This window comes from Paramisgurnus dabryanus, chromosome 2, assembly GCF_030506205.2.
Source record: "Paramisgurnus dabryanus chromosome 2, PD_genome_1.1, whole genome shotgun sequence".
Classification (NCBI taxonomy): domain Eukaryota; kingdom Metazoa; phylum Chordata; class Actinopteri; order Cypriniformes; family Cobitidae; genus Paramisgurnus; species Paramisgurnus dabryanus.
The window spans coordinates 43,215,534-43,234,094 of NC_133338.1; the positions used below are offsets into that span (position 1 = coordinate 43,215,534).

The following is an 18,561-nucleotide window of genomic DNA, read 5'->3' on the forward strand; positions in this document are numbered from 1 at the left end:
CTCAACCATAAAAGTGTAGCAACCTGACTTTAATCCAACACCTGATTCCAATTTTCTGATAAAGAAGAGCTCTATTAACTCTTTAACACTATGTGACTATAACAAATGACCTTGAGCTTCAGGCTTGACAACAGGAAATTTGAAGGACACACCCACCGTAGCAACCTGTTCCCAAACTGACCCCAGCTGCATAATTTAACAAAACCACTGAGTCTACTTATTTTGCTATTTTTCCTATTCCTATGTTAAACACGAAATAAGCACAAATGCCAGTTAATGTGACTGCGGTGTTGTTTGCTTGTCATTGCGTCTGTGATCTTTCTCATTACAATTACTGTGCCGCTTTAGTTTTGGTAAAATAAAAAAAAACAAGGTTTATTGGATTGAGGCTCTACCGTGCTCTTGAAATATGAATAGCTTTAATTAAAAGCGGCTGGCATTGCCATCTGGCCCTCTGTATCAGGCTCCTCTAATGAATTGAGTTTACTCTATTTTATTTATTTATTTATGTGTTTACTAATGTCCAGGTTTCTAAGACAAACTTGAGAGGTACAAGCAAATTAAAAAAATCGGTATTGGTTAGGGGTTGAACGACTTCAAATTATTTAAAGTCGACTGTTATGACATCAAAGTCGAGTCAACGTCGACTAGTCGTTGATGTCAATCATACAAAACACAAGAGATGGGACTGCTTTGCAACATGCCACAATTTATTAGCAGAACATTAATACAGATGCTGATTATACAGCTTATGTTGCAACTTAAATTAAAAAAATTATACAGCTCATATGTTGCAACTTAACGTAACAATGCAACACTTAGTCCAGTTTCAGAGCATTTTTTAATCGATGCATGACGGCATAACAATGCTAAAATTATACAGCTCCTATGTTGCAACTTAATGTTAACTAGGGATGGCGAAAACTAAAAATTTTCTTGACCGGCCACCGAGCCTCATTAGCTGGTTTAAAATATGCTACGCTGTTTGAAATAACAGCCATTTCGAGCCGCGCCTGCAATTTCGCAACTCTGTCGCATCTCTCTGCGCTCTGCCTCCGGCTCACAAACAAACACACTTTTTTAAATCCCCTACAGCGTGGAACATGAGTCCCACAAACGCGGCGCCGAATCGGAGGACAAATGGCTGCTTAGTTTCGAAATAGTTTAGGTACAAGGTCGTTTGTGAAGCTCATTTGAAAATTGCCGCGGCTCATTTAAAAAAATGACAGCTCCGAAGAGACTGCGCTTTAGTTTGAGGTAGTGCTGCTAACAATAATAAAGACAGAGGATGATCATCATCACCTTATCTGTTACCACTGAAATGTAGATGTCATGTATTTCCAAATCTAAACCCATCTTATGCGAAAAGTTGCCTAATAGACTGCAACACGATAAAACGGGCACCTTCAGAATGCGTAAAAGACACACCGGCTAAGGCAGGTCTGAAAGCCCTTGCCTGCTCTAGAAATACAGCAAATATATTTAATGCAAATGTATGAGGCATATAGACCTACGTTTTATTCATTTATGATGAGGTGCGTTCTAGTTAACAATGCAATGCAAGTGAACGCGCCTTGCCGGCGCCTTCATGCACGGACCGGTTATTAAATTCTCTGCTATATTTGCTTTTTATTAATTAAATACATGCAATTGGTTGATGAAACATTTATTAAAATTAAGATACAATTTATACAAAACGAAATTCATTTAAAAGAAATGCTTTCTACAAAGCAAAACTTAATTAAGTGGTAAAAATAATGTCTGAGGATTTACAGAAACAAATCTTACTCTGCACTTAACTGTTAGCCTAAAAGACATAATGTTAATAATTTGGAACACAACCAGGAGAGACTTTAATTTTAATTATTTTATTGCTGTATTTTATTTACTATTCGAATAAAGGAATTTATCTATTATTAATTTATTTTTAAAAATAGCCTCAAGCATTTACTTTTCGCAAACCTTGTGAGCGTGCGAAACCAAATACAGTGACCTCGCGCCAAATGTTTTTTATTGGTTTATTAAGTACAAACAGGCAAGTTATGAAAAACTGAGTGTGAGGGATTTTTTCACTTCACACAAAAAGATCTTGGAAAGAAATAGATGACTAGCTGTAGTAGCGTTTAGTCCACTGTCTGTGTGATCAACGCGACTAGTCGATCTCAGGCTTAAAGCGTCACGACATGGCATTAAGGTCGACTAGTCGACTAGTCGACTAGTTGGTTCAACCCCTAGTATTGGTTAACAAATATGCTTTCAATAATTCAAGCGTGTTTTGTTTAGCATCTACAGCGTGAAATTAACTTGTAAAGCCGCTGCAAATGCTTGCGGTGTCTCACTCAGGCGAACAATTTAAACCTTTAAAATGGCCTGCATTACCGCATTTGGCAGACGCTTTTATCCAATGCATTTTACGGCGCTATTATGGCATCCATTTTATCTGCGTGTGTGTGTGATTTTGATGTTGTTACCGCTAGGCCATACTGTACCAATTAGGCTACAGGCTAGATACTTGGCTCTTCATACCTCCCCTCTTCCTCTTTAGCTTCAATTTCCCAATTGAATCTTTAGGGATACATCAAAATTCAGCACTATTCACAAGCTACAGCACTGAATATGAAATATTACATCAGTCCTATAAAATATTAATCTGTCAATGTGGGAACTGAAACCTGCAACACAATTCCTTTCCATCTTTAATCTAACCTTCTCCGATATAAACTGCTAGTTTTATTACTTGATCTCCAGGTATGCTGATATTGAATTGACATCTACAGATCAAGGATCAGCTGTTGATTACGTGAGGCTATAAGCAGAAGGACGGATCACTATTCTTGCTGTGAGACACATTATACACCCAGTATCTGGCTGTAGTGATGATAAGATTACAGAAACACTTACAGCCTAACAAGCAGACTCCACAGACGGATAGCTCCAGGGTTCAAACAGTGGTCAGTCAGTTTACACTGTGTTCCCCTGGAGGGAGGCTGACTTTATCTATGGCATTTGATTTTGAGTATCACTATTGATAATGCATCCTTTATATATTATATAGTATAGTATTTGTGCATTTGTGGATCTTTGTTTAGATTTGTATATTTGTTTGTGTCACTGAAACTGCACAAAGTTAGATAATAACATTAAAATGTGTGATTTTGGCACAGAAGTACAAAATAATTGGAGATGCACTCGTGGTTCATTCTAGGTGTGTGTAGAGAGAGAGAATAAAGAAAGGAATAGATCAGTAATGAGAAGAAGAGCAAATGCATTGACTGGAAGATCATCGATTGACAACAAGCAAGACGAAGAACGAGTTTCCCCACGAGTCAATAATCAGTTTCTCTCTCTCTCTTGCTTTCTTTCTCTCACTCTCTTTCACAAATTTATACATGTGCATATTAAGGAAGGAAATATCTAATCATTACTTACTGCCGATACTGTATGTAATACAATTACGCACTTTCCACTGAGTGAATGTTTGCCTTAACCTTTTCACTGAATTTGTTTATGCATGAGAGAGAAAGATTGGAAAACAGTAGCAGAGAGAGAAAGAGAGAGAGAGAGAGAGTTTGTGTGTGGCGTGTCTGTTGTGTAAAGCCCATCTTCTCCACAGGCCCTGTTCATTAGGGGGACACCCGACTCCTGCCCTGACCTTAATCCCAAAACAAACAAACAAACACACACTGAACAAAAAACCTCACCAGGATCCCAAACACACACATCCTTCACAGCATAATGACCACAATTACAGACCTTCACTGATTCTTTCTTTCGACTGATGGCATTTTTCCCATCTGTTAACTGCAGGGGGGAGGTGCATGATCTCCCATCCATATTTTAATTGACTTCAGGTTATCGGGCCTCTAATACGGCATTAGAGAAGCAGCGCTGCGAGGGGCAACAGCCGCCTTTAACACATTTAATGAACAGATTTCCATGAGAAGGACATTGAGAATGTTTCTCTTTCAACACGGAAAAACTTATAACATTCCTTGGCGTCTCATTCGGCCACAGACAGAGAAAGATGACCTTGTTTTTATGTATCGAGTTGTAATAAGTACATTAAAACATTAAAAAGATATAACTTTTAGATTAAAATATTTTTAAAAAATGTCAAAGTCCCAATTAAATCAAAATTGGCATTTCAAATTTTTCAACTTCAATCAAAATCAGAAAATGTACGTCCACCCTCTTGTGGCGATCATTCTCTGATGACGTCAGCTGGACGGCTTGGGTGGGAGCATCTGTTAACTCCGCCCCCCCAGCTGTCAGTCACAGTTCCTATTTTGAATGAAATGTCTACACTGAAAAAAAAAGATTCATTCAGTTTACTCAATTTTTTAAGGTAAGTGGTCGCAGTCAATTTATTTAAGCTACATTTAAACAAAAGTTTTTTGTTTTGTTTTGTTTTTCTATTTTATTTTGTTTTGTTTGTTTAAATGTAGCTTAAACAAATTGATTGCGAACACTTACCTTAAAAAAATAGTAAATTGATTGAATAATTTTTTTCAGTGCATTTTTTTATATCAAATCAAAGCACAGTGGAAAACACAAGCCACGGCCACTATTTTCCCCACGCATGATATTCCGTGTTACTCAGAAATACAGAAGTGAAGTCGATCGCGACTTCACAGGGACATTAAAGATGGGGTGCATGATCTCTGAAAGCCTATGTTGATATTTAAAATCACATAAACAAACACACCCCTACCCCTATAGAATCTGGACCTTCATTTGATAGACCCGCCCCACAAATACGCAACCCAGGCAATGATGTCAATTAGTAGACACGCCCCTTACTGCTGATTGGCTACAAGTATGTTTTGGTAGTCAGCCCAATTCCCTTTTCCAAAGTGTTTTTCAAAAATCATGCAGCCACAAACACTATTTTCCCTTGCATGATATTCCGTTTTACTCGGAAATATGAAAGTGAAGTTGCAGGGACATTAAAGGCGGGGTGCATGATCTCTGAAAGCCATTGTTTATATTTGAAATCACCTAAACAAACACGCCCTTACCCCAATAGAAGCTGGACCTACCTTCTTTTGATAGACCCGCCCCACACATACGCAACCTAGGCAACCATGTCGATTAGTAGACACACACCTTACTGCTGATTGGCTACAAGTGTGTTTTAATAGTCGGCCTTACTCCCTTTTCCAGTGTTTTTCAAAAATCACCTTTAAAGTTTATATCTATATTTCTATATCTATATTGTATATAATCTAGTCTATCTACACAGAGCAAAATCAAGACATTGACAGGCAAATAATACCTCTTGAAGAAGTGCGATCGCTTACTAAAAAGTGTGCATGGATGTTGTCTTAGTCCCCTGCGGGAGCATTAAATGAACCCAGCACCGACCTAAAACACTCTATCAAAGCGGAACTAACCCAAAGCATGCCTAAGCCAATTATAGACCCCGAACACACACAGGACATTTCTGTCATGAAAGAAACACTGACTGCGACTTTGCTGGCTTGCAAGCAGTTACTGTGACCGACTGTGTATTTGAGTGTGTGCGTGAGCCTCTGTGTGTGATGTTTGATAATGTATGAGCTCAGCAGAGCACATCAGCTTTGAACATTTCGAGCTTCTACTTCTAACTGCATTGAATGCATAAGCTATTGTACTAATGTTCCTTCAGCTCGGCTCTAAGCCGAACCGAGTCTCCTGACTGTTCTGTTTTTCCAATATCTTTCCCTCCCTCAACCGCACACACACACAGTCACACACATACACATACAGATTCTTCTATAGATTGAGAGCGGCAGGGTAAGGCATTTCTTTTATTTATTAGAAAGTGATTAATCTGCTTGTTTGTATCTGCCCTTGAAATGGCATACAAGATAGAATAGTACAGAAAGAGAGAATAGATAAGTAGGAACGAGGCAAAAATGAAAATAAAAGACTGGAGGAGAAAAAAGAAATGGTCAATGAGTGATTAAGAATACATACATGTGTATGCCTACATATCTGCATTTATTTAACCAAATGTTTGTCATACTTTCTGGAACTGTAGCCGTTAGGTTATTATAGTATTCTGCTTTTGTTCACTGAATAAATGTAATAATAGCAAGATCAGATACAGAGTCAGCTCTCCTAACCATAGAAATATTTAAAATGGAAAATTAATCTCATTTAAGGCAAATCTGAAAATCAAAGTCACAGGTTTTCACCCCGTTCGGACAGAGATCTGACTGACTGATGGATAATCATAATGCAAAGTTTTGAACTAATGAGCCTTGCATTTATCTCCATGTGACCGATTACTTTAGGCTCAGGCTGAATTAGAGCCAGGCTTTAATTGAGGCTAATTTTCCCCCAGCATTGTCTAAATGCGAGCATTTGAATACGCCCTGAGAAATACTTCAAATCCTACGCAGTGAGTGGGCTAAAACAATTTCCCTTCCACCAAGCCCATTTAATCTGCATTTAGGCCAATGTTCTCTAAATGGCAAGGTTAAAAATCCCATTCTAGACCTTAACTGGCAACCCTACTCCAAAATCTAGGAGCCACCAGGATCAAAGATCGTTCGACCTCCTAACATTTAAAAAAACATGAATGGCCTTCTTATGACTACTCTCAATGTGGTAATACAATACACAGCACAATTTTGTCTTATAAACGTCAACGACCCTGATAACTTGACTTTCTAAAACGTTCTCTGATGGACAAGCAGAACAGACATTCCATGCAAAATTGCACGCTGAGCTCACACAATAAGCACCTGTTGCTGATAAAGTATCAAATGTAGACAAGACAGCACTCAAAGCCTGACAACTGTTACTGAATACCTGCTTGAGAACAGTGGCCCCATTGAAAGAGACTGGATGGCAGTCATTAACAATGAAGGTAACTGTTGACCACAGAGAGGTTCTACATGGGATGTGTAATCCAGCCACAATGAAATGAGATACAAGCTCTTACTGTGCAAGCCTTTTCACCTGTTAAACCCCTACTATATAAAGACCAAGATAGGGACGGTGGCTTATAAGATGGTTGAAAATAATATTTGTCTATCCAAGTGGACCGTGTCAAAGTCTAGACAATCAAATGTTTTTGTAACACTATGTTAATGTGAAAATATGTAAATTTATTTATCTGTGATGTCTGCACGATGTCTAACAACATTTATAAGACGATGATGCAAACTTTTCCCCTCAGTCTAGTCAAGCATGGTTCACATTCTAACTACAGTGTAACTCTATGCCACAATAACAGACCTTACGGTTTACTAAGACAATCACGGCAAAATAAATAAGAAAAACTATGATGTGCTAATGTAGTATCAACATTTTATCCCTAAACCACACTTAAACTTAACGCACAAGACAAGCGCCTTCTAAGTCTACCTGCACATACCCCAGTATCTGTATATGTGTAAGCGTACCTGTGTGTGATAGTGTGGCGTTTTGTAAGTTTTCCTATCCGTTTGATTGATGACTGTGTCTCTTCTTATTTGGCTTGTTTAGCTTAACTCTGACTCATCTTTTTTGTGTTTGCCCCTACCATTTTCCATATGCTCTGCCTCACCGACACTGCCATCGGGCGTAGTCCTCTCATAGGCGTCTTCAGGTAGAGGAAGGGCACCTAGTCTGGGGCCTGATGAGCTCTTGCTGCTGGGCGTCTCCGACTCCTCCAGACCGCTGTCGTAGCAGCTCTGCAGCGAGCCCTGGTGCGGGTCCTGGGGCTGGCTCACCACCGAGAAGGTCACTCGGCGGAACGGCTACAAGAGAAGAGATTGCTGGGGGTCACTGGACGGAAGTGGTCGAAGAAGGGGTTGATGGGTAGATTTTTTTTTTTTTGGGAGGGGGGTAATGGGTGGGATAATTCTCTGTAGCTCTAGTTAGGTTACCGTACTTGCCTCTAAGTTACAAATGGATATAAACAGTAACTAGATTAATTGCTCCATCTATGTACAGTAGTAAATATATGTAGCCTAAAAGCAGTGTTCTTCGAAAATAAACTAAACAATACTAATGAGCTGCACAGCACTTGTTTAATGTATTCTTACATGAAAAAAATGAAATGTTAGGATAGCAAGTTCAATGCCCACAGGAGTAAGTACAGATGCCATGCTTGGCATCACGGTTTAAATATAGCAGCGGAGGTCTGAAGGACGTCAAAGTCTCCTTGTGCGGTTTACTTTATAGCAAAAACAGGACAAGAGGAGCATGTATGGTCCCGAAGGGAGGTAGAATGGAACACATAGCTACAGGCTTATAAACAAGAGCACACATACACACATTTTTCAAAGTACTGTAACTAAAGAGCAAATAGGTGAAAGGATGCGCGTGCGGGTAATAAACCGGTACACAGAATCTCATGTGAATTTGACTTTGGGCTGTGAGCCTTTGATTTTCATTTCCTCATCCTCTTGAAAACTCAGAGGGTCGACTCGACTGAGGAATGACAGAAAAGAGAGAGATAGCAGGAGATGAGTGACAGCGGGTGGGGAAGGGTGATAAATTCTTTAAGTTTCAGCTGACATCTGGCAAATACAGAGAGTAGGGATAAATTAAACTAGGAAGGACATCATGTCCACTCTGTGTAGTTGTTTTTATTTAACTGTGAGCCAAATGTTCGTGATAGCACCCTGCTGAATTCAACTTACTGTCAACCAGCCTAAGCTGCTCATATTAAAGTCTGATCTGGTTTTGGGGGGTATGAGCACTTTTTGTACTGGTCAGACTGGAATATCAACTAGCCTACAAGCTAAACCAGTATCACAACAGCTTGGCTAGATTGGAACACAAACTTAAGAGCAGCAAACCACCTTAGGCTATGTATAAGATGTCATGGTTAAGATGTAATTTTTGTAGGGAAAGTGGTGAATTTTCTGATTTTCCCCAAGCTGTCACTGGTGAAGTACCCTTTAACTCTTTCCCTTCCAATGACTTTTCAATTAAGAGAAAATGCTTTCCTGCCAATGACGAGATTTTCTGGCAATCCGTATTTCCACTATTATCCACCAGGTGGTGCTTTTACCTAGGGGTGTAAATCGGACAGTTCATTACGATTCGATATAAAACCGATTTTCACCACCAGAAATACGGTTTTTGCCGACACAGCAAATGCTGCGATGAATGGACAATATCACCTGCAGTGCTAACACTTATTACACGGCTCTCTGGAATGCTTGATTCTGATTGGTCAGTTGAGACATTTGCAGGTTCGTTCTTTTCGAATAATAACCGCTCCAAAATAATAACGTATAGCCGGACTACTTGCACAAGTAAAATCGTTCCGCGCCAATAAAGATCAATAAAGATTACTGTCTGTTTGGCGCCATCTTGTGACAAACACTCGACAACCACGACAAGACACAGAGAGCTTACTGAGACTGAACTTGACAAAATAGAGCATGACAGCTACGAAGCCAACACACAAAAAAATACAGAATGGGCATTAAAACTTCTCAAAGACTGGCTAAAAGAGAAAAAATGGAGACAAGTATGAAGCAGAGGATCTAAATAAGGTATTACGATCATTTTATGCATCTGTGCAAAGTTTCGCGGAAGGATAAAAATGTTAATTTAAAACAAATATGCCAATAAAATGTTTCAAATTCATATTCATGTCCAGTTTTTTTTCTTATGTGGCAAGTAGCCGTGTAATAAGCGGGATAATGTAGAGGCAGCCGGTAGTTATTGGGAAATAAGCCCCTTCAGTGTGATACAAGACCCTCCGCTTCGCGTCGGGTCCTGATCACACTGTCGGGGCTTATTTCCCAATAACTACCGGCTGCCTCTACATTATCCCTTACATAACACATGCCCATCTTCTGTCTCTTTCACTGTGTTTTTGCTGCTACAACCGCTTTGTTGCTGCATTGTATTCACTTCTGACACTAGCAGATGAAAAAAGGGCGTTTTGGTGAAAATTCCTAGATGAACATTACGTTAAGGAATGAGGACGTGGAGAGTGTCAAAATAAAGGTACCTCAAAAATAAAACATAAATATGTGTGGCATCGATTCATTGGATCGTTAGAAATAAAATCAATGTATCGATCCATATCGATGTATTGTTACACCCCTACTTTTACCCAACTTATAAAACCAGGAAGTATCTGAATCTGATCTCTATCAAAAGTCCTCAACAAAAACGCAATTATCTCAGCTTTTTGCTCAATATGTATAAAAAATATTTGAGTGGTGAAAAAAGAAAACAAATAAAGATAGGGTTGACACTATTTTAAAGCAGAGGGTCTGTTTTTTCATTTGATATTTTGTATCAAATAAAAAATCATAAAAAATGCTGGCGCTGGCTGGCACCTTTTTAACGCTGACGGGAAAGAGTTAAAAGGTCCTAATATGTGCAATTTAGGTACATTTGGTACCAATATGTTCCCCTGTTGTACACTCAAAAAATAGTACTAAAAGCTGGTAATCATACATTGTAAAAAATACTTTGCTGCCTTAAATTTTTTTGTTAAATCAACTCAGATTTACAAGTCATGTCAACAGAGATGAGTTGTCACAACTTATAAAATTAAGTTGACTTTTCTCAACTATATTTTATAAGTTATAACAACTCACCTGTAGTTATAACAACTCATCAATAGTCAAGATAAATAACAGTAAGTTTTTTAGCACTAAAGAGCACATATAGCATCACTTATGGTTCAAAATAACACAATATGGTTCTACATAGGTGCTACACAGGTTGTACATAGGTGCAGTTTAGTCCTAAAAAGGGTTTACGAGCAAAAGTAAAACACTTTTGGCGTTATTTAGCACTATTTTGTGTAAAAATATGAACTTTAAGATGCAAATGTGCATTTTTTAAAAGGGTATTAGACTATTTTTTACAATTTATTTTCTTTCTGGCACTGTAGATAGCCTTTATAAGCATTATAAGTCACTTTAAAGCATACATAAATGCATAAACCTAATTAAAGTGAATCATTTTGCTGCAATGATCCAGTCTTACAATCCTCTTCTACTGGATCCCCCTTTAGGATGTTTAAAATGGGAAAATGAATAGGTTGTATGGATTAAAATACTGCTACCGTAGAGGAAACTGGGGTTAAACAAGTTCAGGATTTTTCTGCCCTTCACATCCTAATGAAATGCATGATCCCGCCCCAGTGTACACTGTGATAACTGATACATATGGGCTCTGAGCTAAATGAGAGGCTGGGTGAGCAAGAGAAAATGGAGGAGAGAGTGAGAGAGAGAGAGTGAGCGCTGAAAGGTGTAAATTAAATTTTGATAATTTAACTAGCATTGGAGCCTTGAAATTAAACCATTGACTCTTCCTGTCTGAGTAAGTGAAAGCAGAGGGGGGGAAAGAACAGAAGACAATAGAGGAGAATTGATCCCCTCCCACCCTCCTATCATTCTCCATGTCTCTCTGTATTTTGTAACCTATTACTTATTCAAATAACCCTGCACTCATTGGGACAGTTATGCTTGCGCTTCAGTCTGTAGTTTCTGTATTTTAACTTAAATAATCCATAAATATCACCACAAATATGACCCTGTCTGTGAAATCCAGGTTAAAGTCTCATAATCTAATTAAGCATCAAAATTTGATTTTGGTCACTGATTTTACCATTTTTACATGGCCTTATTCGGTCAATATTAAAGATATCGAGGTTATATTTTCACAGAATGTTCTTTACATTATGTAGACAACAGTAAATTACAAAAAAATGACTTTGGGCTTTCACAGACTGTGAAATGTGTGATGACCAGTTTATTAGAGGTCTAATGAGACTCTAAACAAAGGAGATTATAGAGAACAGGGGCACACAACTACCCACCAAATAAATGGAGTAATGGTCTTGATAAATGGACTTTTATTAATTATTTACTAATGCGAGAGGACATGGAACACAGAACGATGCCAGAGACGCGAAACAAGCACACTGCAGTCGAGTTCAGTAGTTACACAAGAATATTAGACCGCAGAATCCCGCAAATTGACCAACCAGAATCAAATGCTCCAGAGAGCTGCGCAATAAATAAATATAAACATCAGCCAAAAAAGCAATAGCTTTTTCATTCTGAACTCGGCAGCGGGAGGTTAGCTGATGCATTAAACAGACACTAACAAAGCAGCGGCCTTTCTAAGTGTTCGCCTCTGGCCGTCTCCCCACTGCCCCACTTCCTGTCACTGCACATTTTCTTTCAGGAATATTAAACAAGACGGAGCGCCATCATTCACTTCTCTTTTCCTTTCCAACTCACTGCCTTTCTGACTGAGTGGCCTCACACTCATCATTACTCCAAATTGTTCCTTTAATTTGACACGTCGCCATAATCTTGGCATTTGTATTCTGTCAGGTTAGCAGGGCCTGGCTTTCAGCTTAAAAGAGTTCACAGCAGTTACAGACTGTTGTAGGACACCCCCACAAACAGACAAAAAGAGCTGTTTTGTGTGTTCTGCATCTTTGCTTTGATAATGAACATGAATATAGTGGCATCCAAATGTCTAAGTAATACAAGATCTGGGATTTTTAACGAAAGCTTAAGCTTAACAAAACATTTAGCATTCTGCATTATTTCTAGGTTTATAATAAACGCAAGTTTTATTTGTGATACCGGCCATGTTAGTTCCTTTGTAAAAGATAATCAAAACAAAGGGAGGATATACCAAATATTAATACATACATAAAAATTTTAATTTAAGTGCATACAAAATTTGTAATTAATAAAAAATGCTGTATGTTTGTGCATCTCTCTCTCTCTCTCTCTCTCTCTCTCTCTCTCTCTCTCTCTCTCTCTCGTATGCAATGTCTCTTCACCCTCATCCACTGATGATCTTTCAAAATCGTTGTTATGCTATAATTTTTGCATCACTCCCTCAGAAAATGGATCCAGGTTTCCCAATTTTAATTCAATACAATTTTTATGCTGCACTCATTAAGTTATTTATTTCCATCCTATTCTCATTACTCATATCTTTGTGCGTTGAAATTTTGGTAATAAATCATGTTTCCATGTAATTACAATCAGCATTGAACAAATGAATAGAAATAAATATTCATTGGCCAAAAACTTCACTTCGGATAGTCAAACATTTGTTACATAATTAAATGGAAGCCCGGAGGGCAGTCGGGATGAAATAACGGATCAAAATGATGTTTTATGTATCAAAGACCCATTCTCTCTCTCTCTCTCTCTCTTTCTTTCTCTCTCTCTCTCTCTCTCTCCCTCCAGAATGAAATCACTGTCTCTGCAGCTATGTGTGACAGCAATCAAAGTCCCTTGCCGAAGAGCTGAGGTTTAAATTACCCGCAAATGAACTGAACTTTAGATAAATCGGTGGAGTGTGGCATTATACTTGGAGGAAATTGAATTTTAAATTATATAAACGAGTCAATGAATGTCATGCAAGAAAGAAAGATGCGAGATGGGAAAGTGATTCAAGATGCAAGGATCTAGATAGATGTACAGGCAGGCAGACAAAGATGGATAAACAGACAGACAGATAAAGAGACAGACAGTGTCCTGCATGAAGGTATATTTTCCTTAAACGCTACCCATGTGTGTACCTTCCTTCTTTCTTGCTATATTATTTCAATTTCTATAGGCCCTGCTGGATGTATTCAGACTGAAAGAAGACCCCGATGAGAGGGCCACTGGCAACTCATGGCTTTCATTTCCAATAGAAACGTAACCTTTATCTTCACCCTATCTGCTAAAAAAAGGCCTGGTTTTGGCCACGACTGATTAAATGTTGCAGCCTGTGATATACACAATCCAGAGACACGTCAGGAACAGCATGAACGCCAGGCCATAGCTACAGTAATAGGGTACAGCAGAGTAATCCAACTTCCTATCAGTTTGTAGGTGAGCACATCTGATGTTATGTCCCATCCCATGTGCCCAACCTGAACCCAAGTGAACCTTTATCAATAACCGCACACAGTCTGATATTTCTCTCTTTTCCTATTAGTGCCGTGGGTTATTGCTTTTCTTGCAAAGCTATGATAAATTGGGAGGACTGTCTGAAGCAATACGAACTAAATATCAAATGTGCAGCAATGGAAACTGCAGCTTCGGACGTTGAAATAATAATTCAATAAGAATACTTGTAAGTTTAGTTTTTTCAGCTTTGGATTTGGGTAGAACATCCATTAAATTTGCATTATTTAGAAAAATTATACTTTTTTGAAAACATGTTTTTCGTACTATCGAAGTAAAAAAAGTGTGTGTGTGTGTGTGTGTGTAGTGTTTTTGTGGGCAATGGAGTGACCCATGTCAATGACCCATACCGAGCAGCGGTTTAGGCAATGGGAAAGAACACAAACTCTAAGCCTTCTGTGTCTGTTTGCAATCGAGCAGAAAGGAGAGGAAAGGAGATGAAATGAACGGGAAAGGGGACGGAAAGAACTAACATTAGATGAGATACGATGGTTAACAGCACCAATATATAACCGTCACGGGGTTGGTGATGTGGTGGTATGGAGTGCTTGATGCAGAAGATATGAAAAAGAAGAGAGGTAATAAACCACTAGTGTCTAGACACTGTGGCCTGGTGGCAGAACCTGTAATTAACCCCTGTTCAAATTTTTATAAGCACCCTGAGGGTAATCCTCAAACTGCTACCTGATCAAGCAATGTACAAAACAGCCCAAGGGTAAAGCTATCAGCTGTAGGTCAAAATAACCTGTAAATCAGCACTAAAAGGCTGTTTAAACTCAAATTCTCATAGTTAGATTAAACAACTAACCAAAATTCAGATCTTATGAAGCTGCCAAGAGTGATTAGCATTTGGCTGTACTAATACTTTAGAATAACAATATTTGTAAAGTCGATTGCGCTGGAAAAATGGGCTGGATACAACACAAAAACATGTATGTTTGTACAATTCTTCAATGGTAAAGTTTCTTATCTGATTCTATTTAACAAAAATGTTATGGGGTGTGCTATGATATCTTATCAAGATAACTGTTTTCATGCACATTATTTTTTATGCATTTTTAGTGTAAGGCAAATAATTTTTTAAAGCAGTCAAATATGAAGGTCTTCAACGGTTACGCATAACAAAAATACTTTTGTAGGTGTCTGAGTATTTATGCACGCACATGCATCTCCTATGGCCCCTACCTGGCCACTTTTCTTGAATTACTGGATTTTTTTCAAAATCTTCATATGATAAAAAACATCTCAAGCACTAAATCATGCTTGAAAGGGAGTACAGCATGTTAAGAAAGGAATGCGTATATGTGTTTGAAAGACTAACAGAGCCCCTGGTGAGAAGGTCGGGAGTGTTGTTTATCCTGGAGCTCTGGGAGGCTCAGGTGTCTGCTTTGTCTTAAGGGATGACTGGCGCTGGTCAAGCTTCATTTCTCTCCAGCCTTCCTGCCTATGAGGACCTCCAGATGGGCTTTGGACCTCCTGAGACCTTCAGGAGTTCAGCCAGGTCCGAGGCCTTTTTGGCAAGCCATTTATTAACACACTCCACTGCAGGCGCTGAAAACTTGAGGCTTTTTAACCACAGGACCTCTCCCCTCTGTGATAACTTATCCATGACTGTTGTGTCTCAGTCAACCAAACCCAAAGTGAGATTAAAAGCTGGTTTGAAAAACCTCAAAAGATGCAGCAAGATGAAAATAATTTATATATTGGTATTAGTTTGATGCTAAATTGGTATTGGTTTGTTCATAGCCAATGTAAGAAAAAATAACCCTGAACACATCCAAACGGAGCCAGAGCAAACATTTAACAGTTTATCCACTTTGAGGTCTTGCTTTGATTGAAGTCCACATCTTCACAAGCTTTCTCTAATCACTTTTAACCTATCAGCTGCCCTTTTCGTCAACAACCCTCAAGCTGGACAGATCGGCACTTCAAGAACATTCTTTTAAAACGAAATATAAAGCCCCCAGACACTGAAAAAGTTGTTGCTTTCTCTTTTTTTGCGGCCTTGTCTCTGAAGATCGTCAGATAAAACCTTCACAGTACATCTTGGCGGATGTCAGCTGACTGGCTTTGAATATAATTCTTTTCGAAGGCACTGAAGCATATATATCTCACCTGGCCTGATCATTCATTCATTCATCTCTTCATTTTTTCTTGTCATCCATTCCACCTCACAGTCTCGGCGATGGCATGGCGACACTTTGCTTATTGCCGTTCCAGTCCATTTCCTCCCAGACCAACTTTCCTTTCCTTGTGCCAAATGTTCCAGATGTTCAGGCCTTTGCCAAACAAAACACTGAGGATGTTAGTCACTGTAGTAAAATTAGCTGGCCTTGCCTATCAGCGTTCATGCGCTCTTAATCAAAAAGTCAGCTTTTATGCATTGAACAGGAAGGCTACTTATCATCAGTTGTTCTTGAAAAGTCTTTTTACTTAAGTTGGTGAGAAAGAGAAACATACAGTACAGTAAGAATTGCAAATTCTGCCCATTTTTCCTCTTTTTCTTACCGTCTAAAATGTAGGTACATTGCTGCCTCAGTTTGTTCTCGAGAAAGTGCTATTCCCATTTGCTGTTCTTGTGTCATCGACGATTGATCACTGTGGCCTCGGAAAACTCTAAAAAGTGCTGCGATGTTCTCAAGAGGTCATATTAAACATCTTATTGCCCTAGCAAATAAATAAACATAATGTCTGAGTTAGGCTCTTAATGAATGCCTAAGCTTACAAAGTGGTTTTGGTGCACAGCCTTTTCCACACTCCACCCTTATGAGTCTGTTTTCGTTTAAACATTTCGCATTAACATTCCTGACAAAAGCTGAAAAGATTGAAGAAAACTAACACGGGCAGATGGAAATCTCAAAAAATGTCTCCATGCTCTTTTTGTTAAATCCCAGCTAAACTTTTAATTGCTCTTTAAGCCCGGGATTAAGTCCGAACGTAGCAGCCATATTCCGAAGGGATGATCTGACAGCTTCAAAAGCTTATCTAACCCCTGACCCTCACTTCATGAAAGGGAACAATACCTCCAGGGTACAGCTTGAAATTTAAGACCCCAAACAGGCGTCTCGCTAATGTTTATTTTTAGTGAGCTAAGAGATAAGTGACGAATAAACACCACGGATATTTAACACCAGAACATTTTTTATGATAAACAAATAATGGATTCTGGATGCGTTTGTGAATGTGCTTTTAGTTATTTAAACTTATAAATGGTCCCGCGCTGTCTTTTTTTTAAGTCTCTCCTAATATTTCCTTGTAAAAGGTGAAAAGGGATATGCAGTTTCCTGTTCTGGTGCCGAATATCTAACCTCATCATTGCAAATCCATTATCTTCGCTAGCAGAAATGGATTATGTTCTCAGGTAACCGTCAAACGCACAAAAATGCTTTCAGGTGCCTTTCCTAACATGATAATGATGGAAAGTTGAACTCAAAAAATGCACACACAAACAAACACAAACACACACGGCATATAACTTACAGTCTGGCACCACCTTACATGATCGCATTACAATTACACTCACTCTCCTTCAGCTCATAGGACACTATCTTCAACCTTCTTCTGCGTCCCTCCACCTGTCAATCATCGGCCAATAGCATCGCGCTACACGGGACGCGCAGAACTCGCTCTGAGCGAGAGCAGTCAATCTGACAACTGACCCACTAATGTCAGCGAGTGACAGACTTAATCGCAGGAGCTATGGCCGTCAGGGGTGACAGAGGCCTAAGAGTCAACGAAAGCACCGGTGTAAACAACCTGCGGGCGGGCTGGATATCGTAACTCGGACCATGCGGTTTGCTTTCAATGGAATAGGACTCCCGAGCAAATATCTGGAAGCAAAATAAAAATTCCACACAGACTAAGGAGAGAAACGACAAAACTGAGTATGTGTTCACACTTCAGCGAGATTATGACTGACACATGACTGCTTTAACAAAGAAGTAAGAGATGCTGGCTGGCGTGCTGTATTATCTAGATCATAAGCACCGGTTTATTAAATACATCTGCAAAGATAGAAGCTGTCAAGCTATGCATCACAGTAAGACGTCTTTATCAATTTAAGAATTATAAAAATAGAAAAAAGTATTTAACCTTCGTAAAGTGGCAATGTATAAAGGATGAAAGTTGTTATTCAGCACACATAGAATAGCTGTCATATACATTGTTTGCCCATATTAAACAGATGCAGTGATTGAATTGAAGAGAGCAACATTAATTCCTGCAAGAAATTGCAGTTTTGAGTCCTGTCAAATGTATCAGTATAAATGAAATGAAAATGTTATAGTTCTTATAGAGAATGATTTATCTGTGCATATTACGGCAATTTTTTTTATTCTTGCCACAGTTGTATTTATTGCCAAATGACTACATTTTTCATGTAGCCTAATAATAAAAAAATTATATATATATATATATATATATATATATATATATATATATATATATATATATATATATATATATATATATATATATATACACACTGTGTTTTTGGCTACAGAAACCAAACTGAATTGAATTTAGAAATCATTTTTAGTGAACCTGCATTCTGCTATGTAATCCCCATCATCCAGCTGATCCCCAATAAATCCCACTCAAAATTTCTTGTTGTAAAGCATCTTATATATTCAACCATAAAAATGCTGGATTATCTTTAACCTATCGTTGAGTCAAAAATAAA

At 38.6% G+C, this 18,561-nt stretch overlaps 1 protein-coding gene across 6 annotated transcripts in view; it reads right to left on the reverse strand.

Moving 5' to 3' along the window:
- The window catches only part of pcdh7b (protocadherin 7b), a 136,738-nt gene that overhangs the window by 62,227 nt on the left and 55,950 nt on the right, over window positions 1-18,561 (reverse strand). For 2 of the 6 annotated variants that reach the window (XM_065289047.1, XM_065289051.1), the window contains exon 2: window positions 7,538-7,730. The exons of 2 other annotated variants lie outside the window; for them this stretch is intronic. In XM_065289047.1, coding sequence (XP_065145119.1) covers window positions 7,538-7,730 — 193 coding nt within the window. Of the gene's footprint in view, window positions 1-7,513; window positions 7,731-18,561 lie in introns of all 6 variants that reach the window. 2 more of the 6 variants (XM_065289046.1, XM_065289050.1) reach the window with 1 other exon arrangement.